Raw genomic sequence first — 27,202 nt, 5'->3', positions numbered from 1 at the left:
TCATCTTAACCGTGTATCTCTTTTGAAACCGTTATAAGTTTCAAGATCGTTCAAACTGTATCATCTAACATGATTATTATACATTTATTGACGTCGATGAACACTATATAAATATTTTTATGTTTTTTTTCTATATTTCATTATTTCATTATAAGACATAGATGTTCAAGAATACTTCCATCGACCTTCCTTGTAAAGTCGAAATGATCCTTAATTAATTTTTTTAAAGTTTTACATAGTTTTTATTTATTTATTTCCACATACAATTCATTGATATTTAAATTTCAACTTGAAGCTTCTTACAAAAATAATTAAAAGAATATAGTATTGTTGTTATATTTTATTTATTTTTCTACATCTCAACAAAATACAATATAATCTCTCTCTTAATCATAAAAAGGCGCCTCCTCTTGCATAGACAACATAAAGAAGGAAGAAAGAGTGTTCGATTGTTGAGATGTAGTGAGAACAACTGTTTCTTCGCATAGATAGATACACTGACGCTATATCTACACATACGATGTCGACGAGCTTCAACAGCGGCCCTCGTAGCCCTGCTACGAGCTCCAGGTTACAGTTAGGAGGCGTTGGTGGTATCTCCAGGGCTATGAGATCTTCTTCGTCCAAGAAACCGCCGGAGCCTCTTCGCCGCGCAATCGCCGATTGTCTCTCTTCTTCTCTTCTATCCGTCCAGGGCAGCTCTTCAGCCGTTGTATCCGAAGCTTCTAGGACTCTTCGGGTACGAACGGACGTTAATTTTCGCTTTATTTGTTCAGATCCCTTAGTTTTTTAGTTTGCGAATCTAGGGTTTAATAGTGGCCGTGCGTGATTTGGAATTTATTTGGATTATGATATTTTTATACAGATAGTTGTACATTGTTGTGCTCATACATGGAATTGCACTTTCGGTTATCTGTAGATGTTAGGTTTCTCTTATGGTTAGGGATTAGGGAATTATATTGTTAGTGCAGGTAGAGAAAATTGTAGCTCTCACATTATTAATTGTGGAAACCAGATGGTTAATCTATGAATTTTGCATCGTTTTACTTTATGGGGGGTATATTATGGGTTTAAAGTTGGAGAGAAATTTGTTTGCTTGTCTGCTTGTAAATATCTTTAATAGTTTAGGTTATTTAATGCTAAGTCGGTCTAGTATCACCAATACTAACCTAAGTACTCCATGGTTTCAAGATGAACTTGTAGATAACGTTTAAGTGATCAGCAAGTTATGGACTTAGGATGTACTTCTTGCAGATGATGTATCTTTCCGTTTAAGGATTTTTAACCTTTCTTCTGTTTTGATAGATTTCTAGTTCCATTATCAGTAATTCAGTACTGATTCCCTACTGTTATTTTCCCACTATTTTGAACCTACTACATCGGAAGAAAGTAAAATAAATATGTGTCCTTAATGTTTTGTTCTTTCTCTGAGCTCGTTCATACACCAAGTTTTAGAGTGCCCATTATTGCATGTGGTTTCGTAATTTGTAGCTAAATTTACATATGGAGCAAATGCAGTGTGATATGGTTTAGGATATCTAGTCACAAGACTTCTATTACTTTCTTTAGTCTAGAATAGAACCTTGAATCTATAGAGTTGTAGAATCGAAGATTCTGGTTCACTTGATATAGATTCTCCAAAGGGGAAGTGCTGCACTGATAATGTCACATAGCTGGTGTAGGCGACTAATACCTGAGTATTCTTAAACTATGTGGTCATAACTTAGACACTTAGTTTGTTACATGGTAATGAAATGTGAATATGTGATAGAGATAGACTTGGACTGCCACAGTTTAGTGTCTGAAGTTTCACAACTTAGCTGCTTGTGGTTGGAATTTGGAAACTATTCATAAAGTTACTTCTATATAGAAGAAATGGTAAGGACTAAGGAGTCCTTACTAGGCTTCTATTTATAACATTATCCATTTCATGTAAAATGTAATCCGGCTATTAACATTGTGATTTGTGAACACCTATTCTGACAAGTGATGTAGATTTGCTTTCTTTTTGGCAGGACTATTTAGCATCCCATGCAACTACTGACCTGGCATATGGTGTGATAATAGAGCACACACTTGCAGAGAGAGAACGAAGGTTTTCAATATATATTTGTTATTTATTATAATCTTTCGCTTATACCTCCAATAAATGCTTAACGTATGCATATATTTAATATTCTTATATTTGTTCTTTCCATACTGGCAGCTTAAATACTGCACAAAGTGCTATCAACTCTTCTGCTTTCAAAGTTTTGGCTCTAGTACTAGCACAATGTTAACCTTTAGGGTACAGTAGCATATAAATTACAGAGGACTTAACCCTTAATGTTTTGAGAACAATAGAGGGCCTGTAAGCCCAGATCAACAAAAAAAATATGATAATTACTTAATTAGTACTACTATGTAACACATCATTGTCTAAGATTGTCTATATGTTTTTTTTTCTTTCACCTTGATGGTTTACCTTCTTAACAATGCATTGCAACCTGTAGCCTGTTTTCTGCTGCTAAATAATTTGAAAAGTTGTCTCGTTTATTCAGCATGCTTGAATATACCACTCCAGCAACGAAAGTTTTTTTTTCTCAATAACCACATGGAACACCAGTTATCATCATAAACAAATAAACACAAAATAGATTTGTCACCATGGTTTGGAGCTTCATAATGTGATGGTTAACATGGGTATAAATTTACAGCCTGTATTCTTGTAATAATGATTTCAGTTGACTGAACATAATATGTTTAACATTCGTGTTGATCAAACGTCAGTCACACTAGTTAGATTTTACCCCTTGATTCATTTTCTCATCTGTAACAGCCCTGCAGTAGTTGCAAGGTGTGTGGCTCTTTTGAAACGTTATCTCCTGCGGTAGGTGTTCTTTTTTGTTAAGAATCATTTCATTCATTATAGGATATCAGTTGTGTTTCCCAACACTTATTTACTTAAATTGCAATTTTGTTGCAGATATAAACCAAGTGAGGAGACCCTACTAGAAATTGATCGGTTTTGTTCAAATATAATCATGGAATGTGATATTAGTCCAAACAGAAGACAAGCTGGTGGTTCATCCTCTACTTTAAATGTATCATCACCTTTGCCTGTTGCAAGTTTTGCTTCAGGTGCACTTGTGAAATCACTAAACTACATTCGTTCTCTAGTGGCTCAACATGTTCCAAAAAGATCATTCCAACCCGCAGCTTTTGCTGGAGCTACTTCTGCATCAAGACAGTCACTTCCATCATTATCATCTCTAATGAGTAAATCTTTCAATTCCCAAATTAGCCCTGGAATCGGTAAAGAACCTTCTGAGAACAAAGAAGGTTCTTCTGTTTCCGTTCTGGATTCACCGATTCCTGAAGATATTGATGGAATTGAAGGCGATGAATTCATAGCCCGTGATGTATTCAAATGGAGATGGCATGGGGACCCACAATCATCTTTGCTTTCTTCTGATAGTCCTTTGAATCATCAAGACATGAGTAAGCACAATTTTCTTGAAGTAGGTGCTGCTGCCCTTCTTTTAGGGGACATGGAAGCTAAAACAAAGGGTGAATTTTGGAGAAATTTTGGTAGCATTGATATGCCTTACCTTGATCAACTATTACAGCCTTCATTACTCACTACTGTAACAAATTCCGCGTCTGCACGTGCTCATTTGAAAGCAATAACAGCTTCTAAACGTTCCAAAACAGGCCCTCATCAGATTTGGTATGTAGACACTTTCTATGATGCTTTCCAATTCCATCAATGTTGTCACTTTATTAATATATAGTCCTTCATCTGTTCTTGCTTTACAGGGAAGATTCTCCTCTAACTACCTTCCGCCCTCGTTCTCGACCACTTTTCCAATATAGACACTACAGGTATGACTGCATGTTTAGATATTAGATTTGATGATGACAGCTGTTTAGAAATTAGAATCTGACTGTTTGTAATCAATTCAGACTGACTTTAGCCTTATTCAGTTTGGTGAATGTGGTTTATACTTTATATATCGTTGCACTCACTCTTGGTGCATTTATTTTGTCAGTGAACAACAACCATTACGATTGAATCCAGATGAAGTGGGAGAAGTTATAGCTGCAGTTTGTTCAGAAAAACCTTCTCCAGTTCCTAATATGATGACAATCTCATCTAAATTAAGTAGCAGTAGTGGGAAGCCATCAATGGATGTGGCTGTGAGTGTTTTAATCAAACTTGTAATTGACATGTAAGTCTCAATTTGAATATTTTATATTTTTGGTATAAAGTTTGTTGATGTCGTGGAAAGTTATTTAAAATATTTATATTCTGTAGGTATGTATTGGACTCTGGGATTGCTGCTCCACTCATGCTATCTATGCTTGAGGAAATGCTTAGTTCTTCACAGTTGACCTCAAAAGTTCGTGCTTTTGACTTAATTTTAAACCTTGGGGTTCATGGCCATTTATTGGAGCCACTTTTAGCTGATGATGCTTCCACCATTGAAGAAGAATACACCCAAGAACCATACCTTGACAAAAAAATGTCAATAAAGCAAGATTACCTAAAGGCCCAAAGTTTATCAGCAATAAATAACTTTGAATCATGGATATTGTGCATTTTATATGAAGTCCTCCTCCTTCTGGTGCAGGTAATATCTTTTAAATCTTTTAGCATTTTTTATATATATTTTTTCAAAGGATACCTTATAAAAATGTTGAGGAATTGCAGGCAGAAGAGAAGGAAGAATCTGTGTGGGCTTCTGCTCTTAGTTGTTTACTATATTTTGTTTGTGATAGAGGCAAAATTCGTAGAAGCAGATTAAGAGGTCTTGACATAAGAGTGAGTTATTTTGTTGCATAAATGATATATATCTTACAAAAAGTTTTACAGGCTAAAATCTATAATTTGTACCATTTGTAGGTTATTAAAATGCTTATACAAATTAGCAGGAGAAACTCATGGGCAGAGTTGGTTCATTGCAAGTTAATAAACATGTTAACAAACATGTTTTATGAAGTCTCTGATGTGTCCACCACATCTCCTACTTTTCTTGTGGATCAAGTTGATGTAATTGGAGGAATTGAGTTTGTGTTCATCGAGCTAGTGATCTCAAACTCCAGAGAAGGCAGGAGAAATTTATATCTGGTGCTTTTTGACTATGTTGTTCATGAGATAAATGAAAGCTGTATAGCTAATGGAATTTCTGAATATAGCAATGATGAGATACAGCCAATCGCCTCCTTACTCACTCTTGCAGATGCTCCAGAAGCTTTACATATTTCTGTTAAACTTGGTATAGAAGGAATTGGTGATATTTTAAGAAGATCCATTTCTGCTGCTTTACCAAGATACTCCAACAGTGAAAGACTCAATATGGTTGGTCATCACAAGATTAATTTGTCCTTTTGATTTACCTTTTTTTTTTTTTTTTTTTTAATGTTTATATTTATACTCTTTTTTCTGCAGCTATTGGAGAAAATCATGGAGAAATTCGATGCACTGTTAAGATCATTAACTCATTTGGACAAAGAGTTCAGTCACATGACAGAACTTACAAAATCCTACAAATACTTAGAGAGCTTTCAGGAAGGTTTTGTGAGAAACAGTTATGCCTTAAAGGTGAAGCTTGCGTGGGCCACGTTACATTCTCTTCTTCATTCAGAACGTGCAGCCATTCGTGAAAACGGTTATGTATGGTTAGGTGATCTGCTTATAGCAGAGATAAACTACGAAGGGGATTCCATTTGGTCAAACATAAAGAATCTACAAAAAAGAATCACACTTGCTTCTGTTAAAGATTATTCACCCGAATTGGATATTCCACTACCCATTTGGCTCATGTGTGGACTTTTGAAGTCCAGAAACAATCTCATAAGATGGGGCTTCCTTTTTGTTCTTGAAAGACTTCTCATGAGATGTAAATTTTTATTGGATGAAAATGAGTTACAACATTCGGTTACAGTTACTAACGAAGCTCATGGGAAAACACGTCTTGATAAAGCGAATGCTGTCATAGATATTATGAGCAGTGCTTTATCCTTGGTGGCTCAGATCAACGTCACAGATCGTATGAATATTTTGAAGGTAAAACATTTTTAATTATTATTACTATGGCCACAATACTTAAAAATTTTGAGTCTTTTGTTTTTTTTAACAGATGTGCGACATTCTATTTTCTCAATTGTGTCTGAAAGTGATACCTGGAAACACGTCCACATCAGCAGACACATTGCGTAGTTGCAAGAGTTTCAATTACTCGGTTTGGAATAAAAAGGCGAGCGTGATGGAAGATCTCCCTGTAAGAGAGAACTTTTGCTGGGAACCAGTGGACGATAGCAAGGGCAGATTTGGAATTAACAAAAATAATTCTGCTACCGCAGCAAGCAGTGAGACGGCATCAATGGCAGCATTGCTTCTTCAAGGACAGGCGATTGTTCCTATGCAACTGGTTGCACGTGTGCCTGCTGATTTGTTTTACTGGCCTTTGATTCAACTGGCGGCTGCAGCTACAGATAATATAGCACTTGGTGTTTCTGTTGGGAGTAAAGGAGGTGGAAACCTACCTGGCGCCACATCAGATATTAGATCCACTCTTCTTTTACTGCTGATTGGTAAATGCACTGCGGATCCTGGTGCTTTTAAAGAAGTTGGTGGTGAAGAGTTCTTCAGGTAAGATGGATTCTTTTTAAAATCTATAGCAAACAGACTGTTGTAATTGGTTGTATGGTATTTGGCAGGGAGCTATTAGATGATACTGATTCAAGGGTGGCTTACTTCTCTTCAACCTTCCTTTTAAAGGTTCAAAAAGATACATTTTCTTTTTTCAAAAGCTATAAAGTGGAAAGATATTTTATCACAACAGTGTTATCTTTTTTTTTTATTGATATAAATGTATAAATTTTGCAGAGGATGATGACTGAAGAAGCGGATAAATACCAACGTGGACTCTCGTCTCTTGTATCCAGAGCTCAACAGGTGTGTGTGCACTTGACTTGACTTGGGTGATTTAAAGCGGGTGTGTTTAAATGGTTTGTTTGTTTTTGATGTGCGTGCAGAGTAACAATGAGAAATTATTGGAGAATCCTTACCTTCAGATGCGTGGTCTACTTCAGTTATCAAGTGAAGGACTATGGAATTAGATTGCATATTAAAATAGTATTTTCCATTTTTGAGAGAGTCCCCTTTTCTTGAGTTGAGTTGAGAATCAAAGCTGAGTGAAGTGGTGGGTGAATCACAAAGTCAAAGATGGTTGTTCGATTCGTCAAAATACCTGGACCGGGTGATCTCAAATTGATTGGTTTTCTGTTGAAATGTTGTGTGGTTGGTTTGGATTGTTGATGTGGACAAGGCCTTGATCCTGAGATGAAATTTTTGTGAGCGGTGGGTGGGTGTGTCTGGTTCTGTTACTGTTGTGGAAATAAATAAATACGCAAAATACATACATATATGTCAAACTTGTACACGTCTGTTCAAAGTATCAAATAACCCGTACTCTTCAGGTACTAACTACTATTCTCTCTTGATTATATATATATATATATATATATATATATATATATATATATATATATATATATGTATGTATATCATTATTGTTAGTACATATGCTAATGGAATTTGCATGGAACAGTTGAACGCATGCGGTGTGTTGGGCCGAGGGTTTGTGTTTATTGATGTACAAGAGGAGAGGAGATTTGGAAGTTGGCATATGAGTGAAGGTGGGTGGTGGGTGTTGTTAATTAAGAATAATCATCTCAAGGTTTTGGTCTCAGGATATATGCTTCAATCAAATCAAAGTAAAAAAGTATATAAACAAACGTTTACGTCGGAGTTGAGTTGATTCATAAATTGTACAAGCACAAGTTGAATTTTTGAAGGGGTTAGTCAGGTCATGGCAAGGTGCATCTGGTAAATATCCTGTTATTTATGGAAGACATTAGATACATATGTGTAAATGTATGTTTTTTGTTGCTTTTCTTCTTAGGTTCCCTCCCTTCCTCCCTCAACATTTTTGTAATACATAGTTGCACAATTTCACCCCTCAAATGTATATACATTTTTTGTTACCATTCAACGTAACGTGTGAAGATTGTTTTCAACTGCTTCTTTTTGCTTGTCCTTTCTATTATAACAATTGGTATTCTTTAACATTTAACAAGCAGTAGTATGTCATGAATATCAAATTATGATCGGAAAATGCAAGTAAACTTATGTCTATAGTTTTGTGAAATTCTTGAGAGAACATACCTTATGTCTATAAAACAACTTTACCTGTTATATTTAGTTGTCTGCTTTGCCACATCTATTCCCCATCCTCAAGCATAACATACATGGTATGTCAAGAGAGCATAACTTATGCCAATAAAAAGAACTTTCTAACACATGTTGTTGATGCATCATTCGGATTTTTCCCTTATAACAATAATAAGGAATTGATAACGTGATTTCATATTGATTTGGACAATATTACAACCAAATATAAAGAAAAGAATAATTACACTTTGATACCCTAAAGAATAATAATAATAATAACAATCTGATTCTAAACTACCAACTTAGTTTAATATTCCCCCGCAAGTTCAGGGCGGTTAGCAACCTGCAACTTGGAGCGCAAAAACTCAAACTTCTGAGATGACAGGGGCTTTGTAAAAATATCAGCAATTTGGTCGTTTGTAGAGATGAACTTTGACATTTAGTTTTCCCTGAGTTACTTGTTCATGAACAAAATGATAGTCAACTTCAACATGTTTAGTACGAGCGTGAAAAACTGGATTAGCCGTGAGATATGTTGCACCAAGCTTGTCACACCAAAGTGTGGGTGCCGTGCTGGCCAAACCAAGTTCTCGAAGCAAGGACTTCAACCAAATCAATTCAGCAACAATATCTGCAATAGCCTTGTACTCAGACTCTGTTGAAGATCGAGATACAGTTTTCTGCTTGCGAGCAAACCAAGAGATGAGATTCGAACCTAAATAGATAGCAAATCCCCCCGTGGATCGACGATCGATTGGGCAACCTGCCCAGTCAGAGTCCGAGAAGGCATGAAGATTGGAGTGCCAATTGGAATCTGAAAAGGCTTGAAGCTGATACCCCGTATTATGTCGAATCCATAACCCCAAGTCGATGGTGCCCTTAAGATAACGAAGGATGCGTTTGACACCGGCCCAATGGTTCTCAGTAGGAGCGTGCATGAACTGGCAGACTTTGTTAACTGCAAAAGCAATATCAGAACGAGAAAGAGTAGCATACTGAAGAGCTCCAACTGTCTGCCTGTAACGAGAGGGATCATCAAGTAAGGGGCTATCATCGGGTAACAACACGTGAGAAGTGCTCATAGGAGTTGATATTGGCCTGCACTCGGCAAGACCAACACGGTGTAAGATCTCACGAATATATTTCCGTTGGGAAAGAACCAAGTCAGACCCCTTGTGAACAACTTCAACTCCCAAAAAAATAGTGTAGCTGTCCCATATCCTTAAGTGAAAAAAGAGAATTGAGTTTCTGAATGATTGAGTCAACAACAGTGGAGTTGTTACCGGTGATGATGATGTCATCCACGTAAACCAGAAGATAGACAAGAGAGCCAGATGAGTTTAGTATAAAAAGGGAGGGATCGGTTTTGGACCCATAAAATCCCAACTGATGAAGCGCAGTAGACAACTTTGTAAACCAAGCCCGAGGAGCCTGCTTGAGGCCATACAAGGACTTATGCAACAAGCATATGTGATCAGGTTTGGTTTGATCAATAAAGCCCGGAGGTTGGCGCATGTATACGGTTTTCTCAAGATCTCCATGAAGAAAAGCAGTCTGAATATCTAACTGTCTGAGGGGCCATTTGTTGCTGACAGCGTACGAATGGTGGCGGGCTTGATAACCGGACTGAAAGTCTCATGATAGTCCACACCATGCTGTTGATTAAAGCCTTTTGCCACGAGACGGGCTTTGTACCTGGTAATCTTTCCATGTTCATCAGTTTTTACCCTGTAAACCCATTTACAAGCAACAATATTAGCATTAGAGACAGGGGGAACAAGGGTCCACGTGCCATTCCTATGGAGCGCAGATAGCTCTTCGGCCATTGCTTGACGCCATTCTAAAGACTTGTTAGCAACGGTAAAGTTGGTAGGTTCAAAAGGAGGAGATGTGGAGGTGGAGGTGGTGTAGGCAACGGGGTTGTATCGATCTGGTTGTTTAGGATTAGGGCGAAGGTTGGATGGCCGAGGCCGAGGAGCTGGTAGTGGAGCTGGTAAGTTGGTATTAGTTGGTGAAGGAGATTGAGATAATGATGGTGGAGATTGTGGTGATGATGGTGGAGATTGTGGAGGTCGGGGTGGTTCAGATGGAAAACCGGGTGGTGGGTCGGGAAAATTAGAGATGTAAGGAGAGGTAGAAGGTGGTGGAGGTATTGGTGAAGGCTGATAAGGAAAGACGTGTTCATTGAAGCGAACATGTCTAGCAATGTAGATCCGATCAGTGGAGGGATCAAGACAATGATAACCATGGTGAGCAGGGTTGTAGCCAAGAAAAACACAAGGAGTAGACCGGAATTCAATTTTATGATGATTGTACGGACGAAGAAAAGGAAAAGATTGACAGCCAAAAACTCGTAAGAAGGAGTAATCAGGTTTACGTTTGAAGACATGTTCAAAAGGGGATTTGTTGGATGAGACACGAGAAGGGAGGCGATTTATGAGGTATACAGCTGTTTCAAAAGCAAAGTTCCAAAAACATTGAGGAAGACTGGAATGAGCCAACAGAGAGAGTCCAGTTTCCACAACGTGACGATGACGACGTTCAACAAAGCCATTTTGCTCACTGGTGTGAGGACAAGACCGCCGATGAATGATGCCAAGGCTGCGACAGAGATTGGTGAGAGGGCGAAATTCACCCCCCAGTCAGATTGAATACATTTTAGTTTAGTGTTGAATTGACGTTCAGTCATGGTGATAAAGTTTGTGAGAATGGGGTGAACATCTGATTTTTGAGTTAAAGGATAAATCCACATATAACGAGTATAATGATCAACACACAAAAGAAAATAACGATGACCATCAAAGGATGGTTCAGGAGAGGGACCCCAAACATCACAATAAACAAGATCTAAAATATTAGTGCTATGAAATGTAGAATCAGGTAAAGATAGTTTTGATGATTTTCCACATTGACAAGAAGAACATAAATTATTTGATAATTTGTCCGAAACAAGTAAGGAACAATGAGAAACAATAGAACGAAAAACTTGAGCATGAGGATATCATAAACGTTGATGCCAAATGTTTGAAGAGGCTTTGACAACAGTGAAAGCAGCCTTGGGCAGTGACTTGAGTTGTGGAAGACGAACGGAGTACAAACCCTGCTCACTGGGACCCGAAAGGAGGGTAGTGCGAGTAGACTCGTCCTTCACAACAAAATAAGAAGAATGAAATTCAAAGAAAACATTGTTGTCAAGACAAAATTTTTGAACAGATAAAAGATTTTGTTTAAGTTGAGGAACATGAAGAATGTTAGATAAGGTAAAAGTTTTGTTTGGTGAGTAGATTTTAGATGAACCAATGTGACAGATGGGTACAGAGTTACCGTTACCAACAAGTAAAGAGTCATTACCATAGTAGGCCTCGGAGCTATCCAAGCTAGATAGGTCTGGAGTGGCATGATGAGTTGCACCGGTGTCGGGCTTCCAAGTAGGTCCAGATGTGTCAGCCTCTGAGCGTGTTGTAAAATTAGCGTGTTGTAAAATTAGCCTGCGAAGCAGGTTGAGACTGGTTCGAATGAGCTGGACACTGAGATGGTAAGTGTCCTATACCACACATGTTGCAATGACCATAGACGGTGTTTTGGGTGGAGGCCCAAGAAAACTGTCGTGTGCCACTGTTGTCCCGAGAGCGATTAAAACCACCACGTGAGTTGCCACGAGAAGAGCCACAAGATCCATGACCGCCTCGATTATTATTGAAAGACCGAGAACCAAAATGAGCTTGGGGCCGTGGAGATTGAATGGGGTTTAGTTGATAACCCAGCTGAGTGGCCATCAGTTGAATACTTTGTAGTTGTTGTTGAAGATGATCAATATTTGGTTGTTGAATCGAAGGAGTAGCAACTGATGATGATTGTGTAACCGAAAAAGTATTCGCCAAGAAATCTTGGGGAGTGGCAGTCATCATTTTTGTGAAGACATAATCATGATCGCATAGAAGGCCATGTAATTCATTGAAGCTGACAGGAGGCACACGAGCCAATAAGTTGGCCTTGAGACCATTGTATTCCTCTCGAAGTCCTGTAAGAGTGAGCATTACCAGATCTTTGTCCTTTACTGGTTCTCCAATGTTAGCAAGAGCAGTAGCAAATTCTTGAGCTCTGCTAAGATATTCAGCCGGTTTTTCATCACCCTTCATGGTGATTCTCAGAAGTTGACTTTTAAGAGTGAATTCATGAGATAAAGTAACAGGAGCATAAGCCCGTTCAAGTGACAACCATACCCCGCGTGATGTTTTTCCCTGAATATGCTGATAGGAGTCTTCAGAAACTGTTGAGATGATGAGCATACGGATGTGGGCATCATTACAGATCCATGGGACGTAGCTTGGATTATCGGTAGTTACAGAATCATTGGTGACTTTCTGTTCAGGGCAGGGTACAGTTCCATCAACATAGCAAAAAAGATTATGAGAGGTGAGGAAGGATTCAATCATGGATCTCCAATAGCCATAATTGGTTGGTTTGAGAGAAAAGGAGAACTTGTGAGAGTTGTGAATCGTTTTCTCCTGATTTGAAAATTGAATTATTGCTGCCATGAGTTGTAATTGGTGATTCAGGACTCAGGATTACCTGATTGCTGTTGATTGGCAGGAACAGGGACTGTAATTGCAGAACTCTAGTTTCCCTAAAGAATAACGTGATTTCATATTGATTTGGACAATATTACAACCAAATATAAAGAAAAGAATAATTACATTTTGATACCCTAAAGAATAATAATAATAACAATCTGATTCTAAACTACCAACTTAGTTTAATACCTTAAGAGTCATTGTCGTATTGTTTCCTTTTCCTACTTATCAGGATTTGGAAAATTACCATCTATTTGATAGTTATTAGTCATTAGCTTTATATTAGGACTCTTGTTACTAGCCTATTGATTGGCTTTTCCATTTCATGTACCCAAATTTCTATCCCTCCATCGATTTGCGACTAGTCCTACTACCCTTCATTAATCATTTACCAAGTCGTGTGCCTTCTAGGTTTCCCACCCAATTTCTTACGTCTTATTTTCTCTTTATTTATATTGGTCCATCCTTCTTTGGTTGATTTATACAAGTGGTATCAAATCCAAGTTCCATGAAACCCGCAAAGGTTTAATACTTTAATTGATTTCTTCTAAACCTACAAGGTTTCAGTTGACTTCTCTTTCAAAGCCTATTAAGGTGATAATTGACAATGACATCAGTGAATATGACCTTTCACTGCTAGATCAAGATACTCGTTTCTATGATGATCTATAGATGAATTTAGAAGCAACAGATAAACCGGCCAAACTAAGAAAGAGAAGAAGAATGAATGCACTGCTGTTTTGCTCAAATTGAAAGGCATATACATGAAAAAGGATCTTACCTATAAAATGTCTATATATCCATTGAAACAGATACCATCAAGATCTGGCTGGCATTGTCAACTTGGTTAAACAAGCATGATCTTCTTGAAGGTTACAACATACAACAAAGGGAAACTAGAGTTCTGCAAGCATTGCACACTTGGAAAACATAAGAGGGTGAAATTCAACACTTGGGTTCACACAACCAAAAGCATCCTCAATTATGCTCACTTACATTTATGGGGAACGTCTCAAAACATATCCCTTAATAATATGAAAGATTGTGAAAAATACCATATGCATCACTTTGCCACTTGTGACACATGAAAGTCCATAACCAACTTTGTTTTATAGTCCAGTCTTGTATTGGAATTCATAATCAAAAGCCAAAAGAATACACATCCATTTTCATTTTTGTTGAAAATGAGTAGATAGTTTATTCTCTATAAGCTACTTCATACTTCATTAATGAATCTTGATGACGGTGTCTAAACAGAAGGTGGACATCATGTATAATTGCCAACAACTCCCTTCCATAGTTTGATAATGATAGTTTTCTTACTGGAAGGTCCTTGCTAATAAAGGCAATATGATGTCCCCTTTTGCATTAAAACATTACATATTCCATGTCAAGATTTATCAACCTTGTTAGTGAATGATAAATCAAAGTCAAGTATCGTCAATACATGTGGTTGGAACATGGTTTTCTTTAATTCTTGTAAAAGCTTAATCAACTTCTTCATTCCAGAAAAAGCATCCTTACTTAATACCTGAGTGAGTGGCTTAGAGATGCTCCTATATATACCCCTTTGACAAAAAATAATACATGATAAGGCCCATAACAACCCTTAGTTGCTTAACGTTGGCAGGTTATGTCCATTATGCTATGGTTTCTATCTTTCTAGGATCTATAGTTACTGCTTCCTTTGAAATAATATCCCCCAGATACTCTTATTTTGTTACACAAAAAGCACATTTGCTAAGCTTAGCAAACAAGAAATGTTTCTTCAAGATCTTGAACACAAGAGTTAAATCGTGCAAGTGAGATGGCCAATATGAATTTATCTTAATTTGTCGTCAAAATGCATTACCTATAGCTCAAGTACCTCCTCTTTAAGTGTACCATATATGATATATAGTAGTATCATTGGAAGCTCCATTGCTTGTTCTAGAGCCTTACTGATCTTATACTCCCTTATGGTTATTGAAACTCTATGGAAAGGTTAATGAAATAAAAAGAGATCGACACCCCTAAAGAAGTAAACCATTGAGAATATATTGCATACTCCTAAAGGTATTAAGAATAAAAAATGAAGCTTGCACTAGCAAATTAATCATCTCAAAACTCAAAAATCATATGCAGAAACCAACCACCCAAATTACTGTATGCTAATTGCTATCTACCACCTTTTCAACAGTGACAGTGAGTCTACACACTCTACATGACAAAATTTTGGATGTTTTCAAGTTTCAACAAAAATATAAACCCCTCAACTCAACAACCATTTCTTTCTTACTTTATACGCATTGCTTCCATACGATACCTCTCCAAATCAGCATCAAGCTCTTCAGCCGACACTATCTTTGGAGACCCACCGCTTCTCCCACTTCCACTCCTCCCACCGCCACCAAAACCACCACGCCTTTGCCCTCTTCCAGCAATTCTACCTCCAAAGCTGTCAAAATGCCCTCTTCCAACAATTCTAACATAAGAAATGTCTCAGATTTACAATGCCACTAGTTATTTACTCTAGTATAGAAGAAGAGAATTCGAACCTTGGAGAAGGATTAGTGGGATTTCCCAAAATAACCTTTTGCACTGATGGCATGGGGACACGGGTAACAATGTTCAATCCAACCAGTTCAAGTCTCATGGGTTTCCCATCAAGCTGTACATTGTTATATCTCTTCATAGCTGCAACTGCATCTGATTCGCGCATATACACCACCTCTGCAGTTCCCTGTTTTTCCATAAAAATAAAAAAATTAAAAACCTAGTAAATAGTAAATACATATACAGTCATATTTGCAAAGGTATTAAACTTTAACATACCTTTGATATTCCACTTCTATCATAATGGACCGAGTACCTTTTCAACTCACCAACTTCTGAAAACAGCACCTGCAGATGGACCACATGAGTATCATGCTCATCACTTGATTTTCCATAGAAATTTGATACTTCAACGTTATAAATCAAATGGATTTTTGTACTCACAAAGTTACATGTAAATAAAAGTAAATCTATCCATCATAAAAGTTAGAGCCATATATCGAGACACTAAACAATTATAAATAACTCAAATCTATGTGCTTATGCATGCATGTATAACTTAAGATTCAAATCTAAAGATGTGGCTAATAAAAGAGCATATTTGAAATGACTAACATATGAAAGAACAAATATACCAATCAAATTTCTATTACAAGAAGTCATGCTGGTGGATAATGATGTAATCAATAAAATCTTAGTCGATAGATGGGAGAATTTATATATCTATTTTGGAATTTGTTATGTTACCATATATGTGTTGCTATTTCTTTACAAATATACTTCACACAACATACACACATACATCACATCTGACCTACAAAAAAATGAAGTACTCACAAATATATCCAAACACTGTAATCTCTTTTTTCCAATTTGCTAATACACAAAATCCACAGTTAAGTAGGTTCAATCACTCAAAAACCCCTCTGAACATCTTGAATACAGCATGCAACAGCATTCAAGTGCTATAATATTCATTAGACATAAAGTTTCTTCAACAAGTATCAACCAAAATACAACTGAAGTAGCTCTTGATTTATTACCTTAATATCCTCGTTAGTAACTCCTTCGTCCAAGTTCGAGATGTAAAGCTTTGTCCCAGATTCAGAATTGGAATGCCCTCTAACAAGCGTTTCTTGCACACGAAAAGCCTGCCATCAAAACCGTAACCCTAAGTCGCCTCACATCTATATTCCTTAGACACAAAGAATGATAATCTCTACCTTCTCAACAATATTAAACACAAATACATCAATATATACGTAATTATTAAGTGCGCCTCACATTTCAGACACACCGTAATCATCATCTTGGCCTAAGTACTACCCATTGTGCTCATAAAAGCATGTAGAATTCTAGACATTACAATAAAAGGTAAAGATGATCTTGATATACACGGAAAACCCCTAAAACACCACCTGCGGAGCGAAGTACGGGCTCATACGGGGCGTACCCCGGTTGTCAACACGTCTGGTGGGGCCGGGACCGAATTCGGAACCGAGACAACGGCCACCGCCACCGCCGCGACCTCCGCCTCTGGACCTAGTATCGGTATCAGCTTTTCCGGATTTCTTGTTGTTCTTGATTATATCATCGAGTGTCATGTCGATACCTCCCGTCATTTTCGGCAAGGAAAGTGTAAATTTCGTGATATGATCGTTAGGGTTTATGAAGGGACGGTGAGTTTGGGGGGGAATTTGGAGGGAGGGTTTCAAGGCATGAGAGACCACGTGTAGGTATTTGATTGGCTCAACTTTTGATGTGAGGCTGCTTTTTATGGACGCTTAACGCTTTCGCCCTGTAATCGTAATTGTACACTCTTATTATTTCAGAAACGGGATAATGACTTATGAGGGTAATAACGTTTCCTGTTTATTTTTGTGTCTTACATCATTAACGCTTTCGCCCTGTAATCGTAATTGTACACTCTTATTATTTCAGAAACGGGATAATGACTTATGAGGGTAATAACGTTTCCTGTTTATTTTTGTGTCTTACATCATTAAGGTTGTTATAACTGTTTAGAAATAATTCCTTTTACCGGTTTGTTCCTGTTAAAAGGACTATTTATAAACAGATAAAATAACCCTAATGGTGTAATACACACAAAAAAATACGTAGGGACCTAAAATGGACAAACAGGAAACGTTATTACCCTCCTAAGATCTTTAGTATTTATTATTTTAAATATATATTTTTAAGATTTTTAGTATTTATTTTTATATGTGTATTTCATATAAAGTTGTTGAAATTAAAAAGAATAAAAAGTAGAATGGTTTGGATTGGATTGGATTAGATTGAATTGGATTGGATTTTGTAACCACATCATCCGGTTAACCTCTAGCAAAACAAAACCTCTAGCAAGGAGCTAGAGAGAAGAACAAATTAAGGTCGGATTGGATTTGTAACCACATCACGGATAGATGAAAACACAGGAAGGTCCAAATGAAGTTAATGCCCAACTCGACTCCAAACCTGATCAACAACCAAAAACTACAACAACAAATGTTTCACACTTTCTTGAGAATTATGACACACGGGACACAATAAGGAATCTATCACCACCCCCCTTTCCACCAGTTTAGCTCTTACCGGAATGCAATCCAAAAGCACACATCATAAAAAAAATGTTAATTTTAATAGGGACAAAACGGTTCCACAAGATAATCAAATTGGGTCGATTCAGCCCCTCCTCTAATCCCCCGATGCCAATGAAAATTCCATCCCCCGAATCTCATTATTCACTTACTCGAGCATCTTGATTAAAGGCCAAAGAAAAGAGCCTCCTGAACCGCTCCTGAAGAGAAATATCCAAACACCAAACATCCTTTTAGAACCTCGTTTAAGTCCCATCCTCCACCACTTTATACATGGAATTAGAAGGAATACAACCATTCTCATGAAGATGATTAATGGATCCTACAATCTTTTGCCAAACACCCCCTCCAGTTCCTATTCTCGAATCGTCCGAAAAACCACCACCTTCCCCATGACGGAATTTGACAATTTTAACCCAAAGAGCTTCATTGTCATTAAGAAACCGCCACTTCCATTAATAAAGAAGGCCGAGGTTAAAAGCATCCAAACTACCAACCCCAAGACCTATAAGTTTCTTATTTAAAAAGTAAAAATTTACTATAGGGGTTTATAGTTTCATACGGGGATAATGACTTTGGAGGGTAATAACGTTTCCCGTTTGTCCATAGTAGGTCCTTAACGTATTTTTTGTGTGTATTACACTATTAAGGTTGTTATAATTGTTTAGAAATAATCCCTTTTACCGGTTTTTTTCTGTTAAAAGGACTATTTGTAAATGGTTATAATAACCTTAATGGTGTAATACAAAAAAAAATACATTAGGGACCTAAAATTGACAAACATGAAACGTTATTACCCTCCTAAGTCATTATCCCTTTCAGAAACACACATAAAATTGGTTTTGATTACTAATGGTCCTTGGGGACTGTTACCATCCATATTTCACTGTTAAATTGACGTGAAATGATAAAAATAACTCAATTGATTGTCTTTTTTTTGTTTGTTAAATCTTGTTTTTTCTACAAAACTTTGAGGACCATTTTTGTAAGAGGATGACCATAAGTTTGACTTATTGTTGAATGTGTTTTACAATGTTTTAAAAACCGGTTTACCAGTTGGACCGGGAAACGGGGAAATGAATGGTTCAACTATCACCGGTTTTACGTCGATTTTTGAACCGGATTGAACCGGACGGTTTTTAGAAAACCCGGTTAAACCAGTCAAAATATACTGGTTGAACTGGTTAAAACAAATAAAAACACATAGAAAAAAACCATTTTCATAATAAACTTTGGTGAATTTTTTCAAATTTATATATTTTTCTCTAAATAAAAACATATGATAAATGTTATAAAGTTTTTAATGTATTTGGAGTGATCTACAACTTATTTGTATGTATATTTTTAATGTTTGAACTTTTAAACGTCAAATTCATTATTTATATATGTATTTATGTATAGGACAATAGAAAAAAATATGAAATTTATAGAGACCGATTGACCCGCCGGTAGAACCGGTTGAACCGCAAACTGGTCACTATACCGATTCAACTAAAAAACCGGTTTTTAAAACATTGGTGTTTTATACTTAAAACCTATTTAAAAGCAATGTTTTAAAAACCAGTTTAAACCGGTCGGTTGAACCGGTTGGATTGGGAACCGAGAAAATGAACGGTTCAACTATCACCGGTTTTATGTCGATTTCTGAACCAGATTGAACCGACCGGTTTTTAGAAAAACCCGGTTGAACCGGTCAAAATATACTGGTTAAAACAAATAAAAACACATGGAAAAAAATCATTTTCATAATAAACTTTGGTGAATTTTTTCAAATCTATATATTTTTCTCTAAATAAAAACATATGATAAATGTTATAAAGTTTTTAAGGTATTTTGAGTGATCTACAACTTATTTATATGTACATTTTTAAAGTTTGAACTTTTAAACGTCAAATTCATTATTTATATAGGTATGTATAGGAAAACAGGAAAAAATATGAAAATTATAGAGACCGATTGACCCGCCAGTGGAACCGGTTAAACGCGACCCGGTCACTATACCGGTTCAACAAAAAAACCAGTTTTTAAAACATTGTTTAAAAGGATTACCATACTGCCCATGATATTTAAGTTTTAGGTCTAAATGGTTATAAACCTATTATGATAGAGATAAAAAATGTTAAAGAAAACTCCGGTTGAGGTACAATCTGCAAATAGACATAGGTGCTGTTTGTTTTTCTATAAAAACCTCTTCAAACCACTTATTGCTGCGCGACGCAGCACTTTCCCTCTCGCATCAGTTTGTTTTTTGGAAGACTTCAGACTACAAAACCTCTGCGCGTGTGCTGCGTGGCGCAACACTTGACTTGCCTCTTCTAACCTCTTCAACTTTCGTTTTTTCTAAGTGTTTTTTTAAGAGTTTTTGTATAACTTTTTTTTTAAAACTTTGATTTTCTTAAATTTTTATTTACTGATGTGACACAATTTATTTTTATAATATCCATGATTTTTTTTAGCATGATTTTTTTAATTTTTTTACCGTTTTATTTATAATATTTTCAATTTCAGTTGCATCTTTTTAACGTGTATAATTTTTTACGAACTTTGTAGACAATGTTTGCAATATTTTCTTAATTTTTTATTATTTTCTTTTTTAATGTTTTTTAAAATTAGTTTTTTTTTTCTAGAATAAAACTATTAGCTTCTTTTACATTTTTTTAAGTTTTTTTTAAAAAAAAGTTTTATATTTTTGTTTTTTTACATGTTCTTTTTACTATTATTTCAATGTTTTAAAACTAGAATTATTAAATTTCGGTGTCGAGAACTATTTTCAGTTTATAAAATTATTTTATTTAAATTTCAGTTTACTGCAGCAGTCTGCAGATGTTAAAAAACAAACATGTTTCTTATTATAGGCTGCAGCCGTTTGTTCCACCTCTTCTGCTACAGAGGATTACAGAGGTGGTCCGCAGACTTTATGAATTTCGCTTCGAAAAAACAAACAACACCTTAGTGGAGAGAATAATCTTGTCAAAGTAAGATAACTTTTGAAGACTTGAGCTTAAGCCTTAGATTTACTTTTTTTATTTAATTGTACATTTATAGGAAAGAAAAAGCCGAGAAATTCAAATTAAAATGGAAAAATCTATTTTAGAATAGCTATAATAATTTCTTTTAGTTTTTAACTTCAAATTCACTTTGAGAAAAACTTAAGGTTAATCTATTTGTCTCTTAAATACTAGTTGTGAGACTTACGTAAAAAGTCAAAATATTTGAGAACTTTGAATTTATAAGAAAATAAGAAAAATTTATAAAGGAAATATTTTTATCTATTAAATTTAAACAAACAATTTAAATAAATAAACAAAAGAAACTAATTAGCTTTAATTTTGAGATTTTTGAAATTAAATGGTAAGTTGATTAATGAAATTGATATTCATTTATTACTACATTTATTATTACATTAAAATATTATATGAAATTTAATAAAATAGTAAAACGCATAAAATGACATATGAAAAAAATTAATTCAAAATAACTAGAAAATAACATTTGGTAAATTGAATGAGCGTGTAACAAGTGACAAAAAAAAACTTCATTTATTAGAGTAGATTTTTATTTGAATTTTTGAATCCATTTAATGGTGGATCATCAAAATGATCCATCACACTTAAAATTATTAGTTTTCTAGGGATTGAATGTTGTTGGGAATGGATTCTAGTGGTCAATGTCGAATCTATTTAAGTGACATATTTGATTAATTATGAAGTTATGGAACTTTTAATGTAATTTAAGTTTCTTCAATGGTGGCTCACCTTTGATCAATATAGATTCAAAGTTGATGGTTTAATTATTTATCTCATATCGTTTCAACATAGATTCAAGTGTTTTATATTTGGTTCGTTGATGAAAATCCATTCAAATGCTTATTTTTATTTGTTGACTTTTGAAGTTTATGATGATAAAGAAAATGCTTATTTGTTGAGTTTTAAAGTATATGATAAAGAAAATGTCAAACTAAATTGTTCTAGTAATAAGAGAATGAAGAGTAAAGGGAGTCGGAAGCTCTAACCCCTACAAAACACGACTCGAACCCAAAACTCGACCACATAGGGACAATCTAAAAAACATGCACAACCATCTCAACGCAATCCAAACAACTAAAAAAGTAATAAACTCCACCTCAATGCCCCTAGCCGACAGTAGTTCCTTCGTCGGAATGCTCCCCAGTCTGATACACCATAAGAGAATGTTCAACTTGACAGGAACCCAATTATTCCATCTAATCTTCATCCCCTCCCCCAATGTATGACAATCCATGGAAACATGCGCAAATGACATTGAAAAATCATTGATACATCAAACAATGTAGGAACATAATTTCAACTTAAATATTGTTATTTTGTTACAACAATGTATATTTCCCAATGAATTGTTACATCAACTTGTTTTCATGACATTCCGAGATGATTTATATGTTTTATTATTTTAGGTATATCATTTCTATCAAACAAATGTAATTCTAGCTCTAATTTGTGCTATTTCTCTGCTCGTTAGTTATCAGTCATCAATCACGAGATATCTTCAACTAACTAAATAATTGTTGAAACACCATCATGATGGGGAAAAAAATTACACTATAAGATAACCGATTTGAGTTAAAATAATATTTAGATAGGTTATTTCTTTTAAGGTATGTACAAATTTTATGTAGGTTGGATACATGTAAAATAAGTAATATTTTCTTATAAAAATCATTTTCAAAGCGCTCTAGCTCGATCTTTTAGTCTTCTTTTTTTCGAATTTTAAATGTTAATATAATACAATGATTCAATAATCATCAAAACGGGTCCATAGCTCAGTGGTAGAGCATTTGACTGCAGATCAAGAGGTCACCGGTTCGAACCCGGTTGGGCCCTCTTTTTTAGTACTCCTCATATCCCAAAACAACCGTTATTTCCTGCTTACGGAAACTAAAAACGTTACATAAACCATTTCAGAACTTATACTATTTTATTTATTACAGTATATATCGTTAATATAGAAACAAAAACATATTCCTCTAATTTATTCTAATCTCTTGATTATAAACATTAATTTACAGCCTCTTATATATATGACCCATCGTTAGAATAGAAAATAAAGTCTTGAATATTCGTCAGTTGTATGCAGTCACATATCCACAAAACTTTTTCACCAATAGCATCAGTTGGATAACAATAAAAGTTGACTACTGATTAAATTGAACCTGGTTTTCATTAACCCAACTACACCCCGGAGTCTTCTTAATCCCCATTTCAATCATCTTCATCCTCAAATTTCTAGCATCCCCCCATCTCCCAGACTCTGCATAAATCCCTGATAACACCACATAATGAGCCTGATTTCTTGGCTCTAATTTCACAAGATTCTCCAATGCCAACTCAGCTACCTCCACATTACAATGCATCTGACATGCACCCAATAAACCCCCCCAAACTCCAGCATCAGCTTCCATAGGCATCGACTTAATTAACCCCAAAGTCTCATCAAACAACCCCGCTCTTCCCAACAAATCCACCATACAAGCATAATGTTCCAACTTCGGCTCAATACCATGTTTTTCCTTCATCGAACAAAAGACCTTTTTGCCCTCCTCAACTAACCCCGCATGTCTACAACCCGACAACACGCTGAGAAAAGACACAGGGTCGATTTCGACATTTTTATTTTCCATAAACGAAAAGAAACCAAACGCAAGATCCCCATGCCCATTTATCGCGTATCCTGCCAGCATTACATTCCAAGAAACCGTATCTTTATTCTTGATTTCATCAAAAACAATCTCTGAGTAATCAACACGCCCACATTTTGAGTACATGTCAATAAGACTGTTCATGACAGGTGTATGAGAAAGAAACCCTGTACGGATGATGTCAGCATGCAAAGATGCACCTTCTTTAATGGCTGCCAAACTGGATACTACAGGAAGTATGCTTACAAATGTGACTACACTAGGCTTAAAACCTTCTGATTTCATTTGGCAAAATGTAAAAATGGATTCTTGAAAATACCCATGTCGCATATATGCTCCAATCATTACATTCCACAATACCCGATCTTTAATTTTTGTCATACAGAACAACAATTCAGCTGATACAAGGCTTTGACTTTTGGCATACATGTCTATAAGAGCATTATTAACATGACAATCTGATTCAAATCCATATTTCATAACTAACCCATGAATGTTACTTCCAAGATTTATATCACCTAAAAAGGCTGCCACCAAAACCACACCCACCATGGTCCCACTATCCGGATGCACATCTGATGATGACTGTAATCTGCAAAACATATTGACTGCAAGATCAGTCTCACCAATCTGTGCATATCGATTGATCAAAGCATTCCATGCCACTACTTCTTTATGCAACATTCTCTCAAAAACAGTGATTGCTGAATTAAAATCGTCACATTTAGCATACATTGCAACTAGGGAAGTTTCTATTGAAGTGTCTGAATCGATATTGTGTTTAATGGTGTAGCTATGGAGACTCTTTCCTAGTTTCTTGGATGATAACTCTCCACAAGATGGAAGAACACCAACTATGGTTACCATACTTGGTTTAAAATCAAACTGCATATCACGAAATAAAGAAAGGGCTTCTTCATGGTAACCAGATTGGGTAAAAGCTGCAATCACTGCAGACCAAGCAACCATATCTTTTCCAGAAAGGTTGCTGAATAAATCTCGAGCCTTTTTTAACTCACCACACTTTGCGTACATTGTGATGAGAGGAGTGGATACACGGATATCGAAATCAAATTTGTTCTTCTTCACACATTCGTGGATTATTTTTCCTTTTTCTAAATCTTTTGTTTCACCAGCTGCTGATAAAGCGCTTACTACTGATACGGTATTTATGTTTAGATGATTGTTCTTCATTTGATCGAATAATTCCAGGACTTCGTAGTGACACCCGTTATGTGAAAATCCTGCCATTAGTGTACCCCATGAAACGTCATCTGGTTCTTGCATTAGGTTAAATATCTGGAAGGCGATGTCTGTTCTTTTGCACTTGGAGTAGACATCGATCAATCCGTTCATAACAGTGTTTGGAAATTTTCTTTTAGTTACATATCCATGAATACATTTGCAGAATCTAACGCTAGAGATCTTATGAATTGCTGGAAACAAATTCAACAGGGTAACGCTATTTGGCTCCACTCCATCTCGCAGCTGCATACTCTGGAAAATTTCAATTGCCTGAGTAAAATCCGTACTTTGTGATAACCCAGCTACCATCGCATTCCAGACCACTATGTCTTTCTTAGGTATTTTATCAAACACTTCACGTGCGTGAACCAAATGCCCACATTTACAGTACATATCGATAAGTCCAGTGCCGATGAAAACATCAGACTCCAATCCTTTCTTAACGATCTCTTCGTGAAGCGAAACTCCCTTTTCAATATCCAAAAGCTGAGTACAAGCTTTCAGTACAAATGTGTAAGTATACTTGTCTGGTTGTACTTCAAAATAATCCTTGTTTGTCATTTTATTGTACATAACGATTGCTTCTTGATTTTGCATTGATCTTATATGAGCTTTAATCATCGAATTCCATAAGACAGCACTTGGGTTTGGTGTAACATTGAAAACTAATCGAGCAAGATTGATTTTTTTGAATAAAGTGTAAGATTCAATGAGACGGCTGTTTGTGAAATTGTCTTGCGTGAAACCTGAGACTATTAATTGCGTGTGGATTTGAAAAAGATGTTTTAGGGTTTTACTGGTAGAGATGAGGGTGATTAGATGGTGGTGATGGTTACAATTGTTTGAGGGTAATTGTGAAGGAAAAGTAGAAAAAGTTCTAGAGAGGAAATCAAGGGATCTTCGTAGTTGCTGATTATGATTGAAGGCGTGCAAGAGATGGCTTCGTTTCATCCTTCTGGTTCGAGTGTCATGGACGACGATGGCAATAAAACATGCTAGATTTTACTAGCGAGAATAAAGCATTACAAAGAACTACATATGCGTTGACCATGGCGTTTGACGGCGCCGGACTCAAGTAAGGATCATCTTTTCCGTTAAAATCCATTAACAGATATATGTTAATGAAGGTTGTTTAGGTGTTTTTGGACCCTTGGACCGGGTTAAGAATAGGATCCGGACGGGATGTGAACCGGTCTCAACATGTTCGGTCTAACTGTCAAAGGTCCATCAATTCTGTAAAATCGGTTCGGTTCGGTCTAAATACTAATCTCCACAGTCGTAATAGATAAACTAACTTCGGTAGGTTTCAAGAGTTGTATTATATGCACCTAAAGTTGTACCGGTCCAACAACTATATGAATCGAAAAACCTGGATTGGTTTCAACTGGTCCGGTCCAAGGTCCACCAATTTCTACCAAATCGGTCCGGTCCAAGAATTGGACATATCCGATTCGGTTTAAATGCTCAGTTGCTCACCCCTATGCAGTAAGTAAAAACTTCAATCTATATTAATAAAAGAAAACTATTGACATATTTTAAAAAAATGTTACGAATCATAAATTTCTAAAGACTTATTTGAATACGACATTAGATGTTATATTGTTAAGTTTAGTGACATTGTTTAAAAATAAAAATTTTAATCAATCTTTGTTGTTAACTTTCGACAATGCAACATACAACTGTCAATAAATGAACATTGGTTGTTTTCAAAACTCCGAAATTTTAAGAATAAATCTGAAATCCGATGAACAGTTTTAGAATTTCAAGCAAAAATTTCATTTTTTTTCTTAAATATAATAAAAAACTAAACACATATAATAAATGTAAACTATACAATATTAGGACATGAAATCATATATTATATTGAAAAGTTGTGACGTTAAACACTTCGAAATGTGTATTTCGGACTTAAGTAAACATATTTCTTTGGAAATAAAACAAAAATGAACTCCGGAATTTGAAGATTAGATCCGAAATATGACATTTGGGAGTAAGTGATTATTTATCAAAAACCGAAAAAATAATTATTCTCTTTAAAAATCTTATTTATGATTATTTTACTCAATATCTTTTTTTTTTAAATACAACAAATGGGACATTAAGGTTTGTAAAATAATGCTTAATTTTTTTTTCTTCCATTTCATGTATCTATAACGCTAATAGTTTATTTCTATTCAGAGCAATGAAGTAATTAAAAGTAAAGCCAAATTAAAAAAACATGTTAATATTAAACCATTAAGATAGTTTACAACTCTTAAATATTAAAAAATAAACATGTTATAACTTGATATAACTAGATGTGTGCCCGCGCAAAGCAGCGGCCGATAAATAGTTTTTTGGCGAATAGTTTTCTTACGGG

At 35.7% G+C, this 27,202-nt stretch overlaps 4 protein-coding genes and 1 non-coding gene across 5 annotated transcripts; 2 read left to right on the top strand and 3 right to left on the bottom strand.

The window, feature by feature from the left end:
• The first annotated feature begins 409 nt into the window (after nt 1-409).
• Nucleotides 410-8,064, top strand: LOC111912257 (uncharacterized). Its single transcript, XM_023907980.3, has 15 exons — nt 410-739; nt 2,016-2,095; nt 2,819-2,869; nt 2,966-3,709; nt 3,799-3,864; nt 4,032-4,211; nt 4,298-4,613; nt 4,694-4,804; nt 4,886-5,341; nt 5,432-6,049; nt 6,123-6,634; nt 6,703-6,763; nt 6,872-6,940; nt 7,021-7,464; nt 7,596-8,064. The coding sequence occupies exons 1-14, from the start codon at nt 521-523 to the stop codon at nt 7,102-7,104; spliced, it is 3,567 nt and encodes a 1,188-aa protein (XP_023763748.1). The 5' UTR covers nt 410-520; the 3' UTR covers nt 7,105-7,464; nt 7,596-8,064.
• A 555-nt stretch (nt 8,065-8,619) lies between these two features.
• LOC111912211 (uncharacterized mitochondrial protein AtMg00810-like) lies at nt 8,620-9,519 on the bottom strand. Its single transcript, XM_023907933.1, has one exon. The coding sequence runs from the start codon at nt 9,517-9,519 to the stop codon at nt 8,620-8,622; it is 900 nt and encodes a 299-aa protein (XP_023763701.1).
• A 5,338-nt stretch (nt 9,520-14,857) lies between these two features.
• LOC111912256 (THO complex subunit 4B) lies at nt 14,858-17,085 on the bottom strand. The gene is made up of 5 exons (XM_023907979.3): nt 16,746-17,085; nt 16,371-16,478; nt 15,607-15,675; nt 15,330-15,514; nt 14,858-15,256 (listed from the first exon to the last, which is right to left on the bottom strand). The coding sequence occupies exons 1-5, from the start codon at nt 16,947-16,949 to the stop codon at nt 15,067-15,069; spliced, it is 756 nt and encodes a 251-aa protein (XP_023763747.1). The 5' UTR covers nt 16,950-17,085; the 3' UTR covers nt 14,858-15,066.
• Nucleotides 17,086-22,711: 5,626 nt separating this feature from the next.
• Nucleotides 22,712-22,783, top strand: TRNAC-GCA (transfer RNA cysteine (anticodon GCA)). The gene has a single exon. It is a non-coding gene; the product is annotated as a tRNA-Cys (tRNA).
• A 75-nt stretch (nt 22,784-22,858) lies between these two features.
• Nucleotides 22,859-25,940, bottom strand: LOC111912255 (pentatricopeptide repeat-containing protein At2g39620). Its single transcript, XM_023907976.3, has one exon. The coding sequence runs from the start codon at nt 25,792-25,794 to the stop codon at nt 23,095-23,097; it is 2,700 nt and encodes an 899-aa protein (XP_023763744.1). The 5' UTR covers nt 25,795-25,940; the 3' UTR covers nt 22,859-23,094.
• Nucleotides 25,941-27,202: the final 1,262 nt, after the last annotated feature.

The sequence above is a fragment of the Lactuca sativa genome, chromosome 2 (genome assembly GCF_002870075.4).
Source record: "Lactuca sativa cultivar Salinas chromosome 2, Lsat_Salinas_v11, whole genome shotgun sequence".
Taxonomy (NCBI): domain Eukaryota; kingdom Viridiplantae; phylum Streptophyta; class Magnoliopsida; order Asterales; family Asteraceae; genus Lactuca; species Lactuca sativa.
Note: the sequence above shows the minus strand (reverse complement) of the source record. Positions and strands in the feature narration are given on the sequence as shown.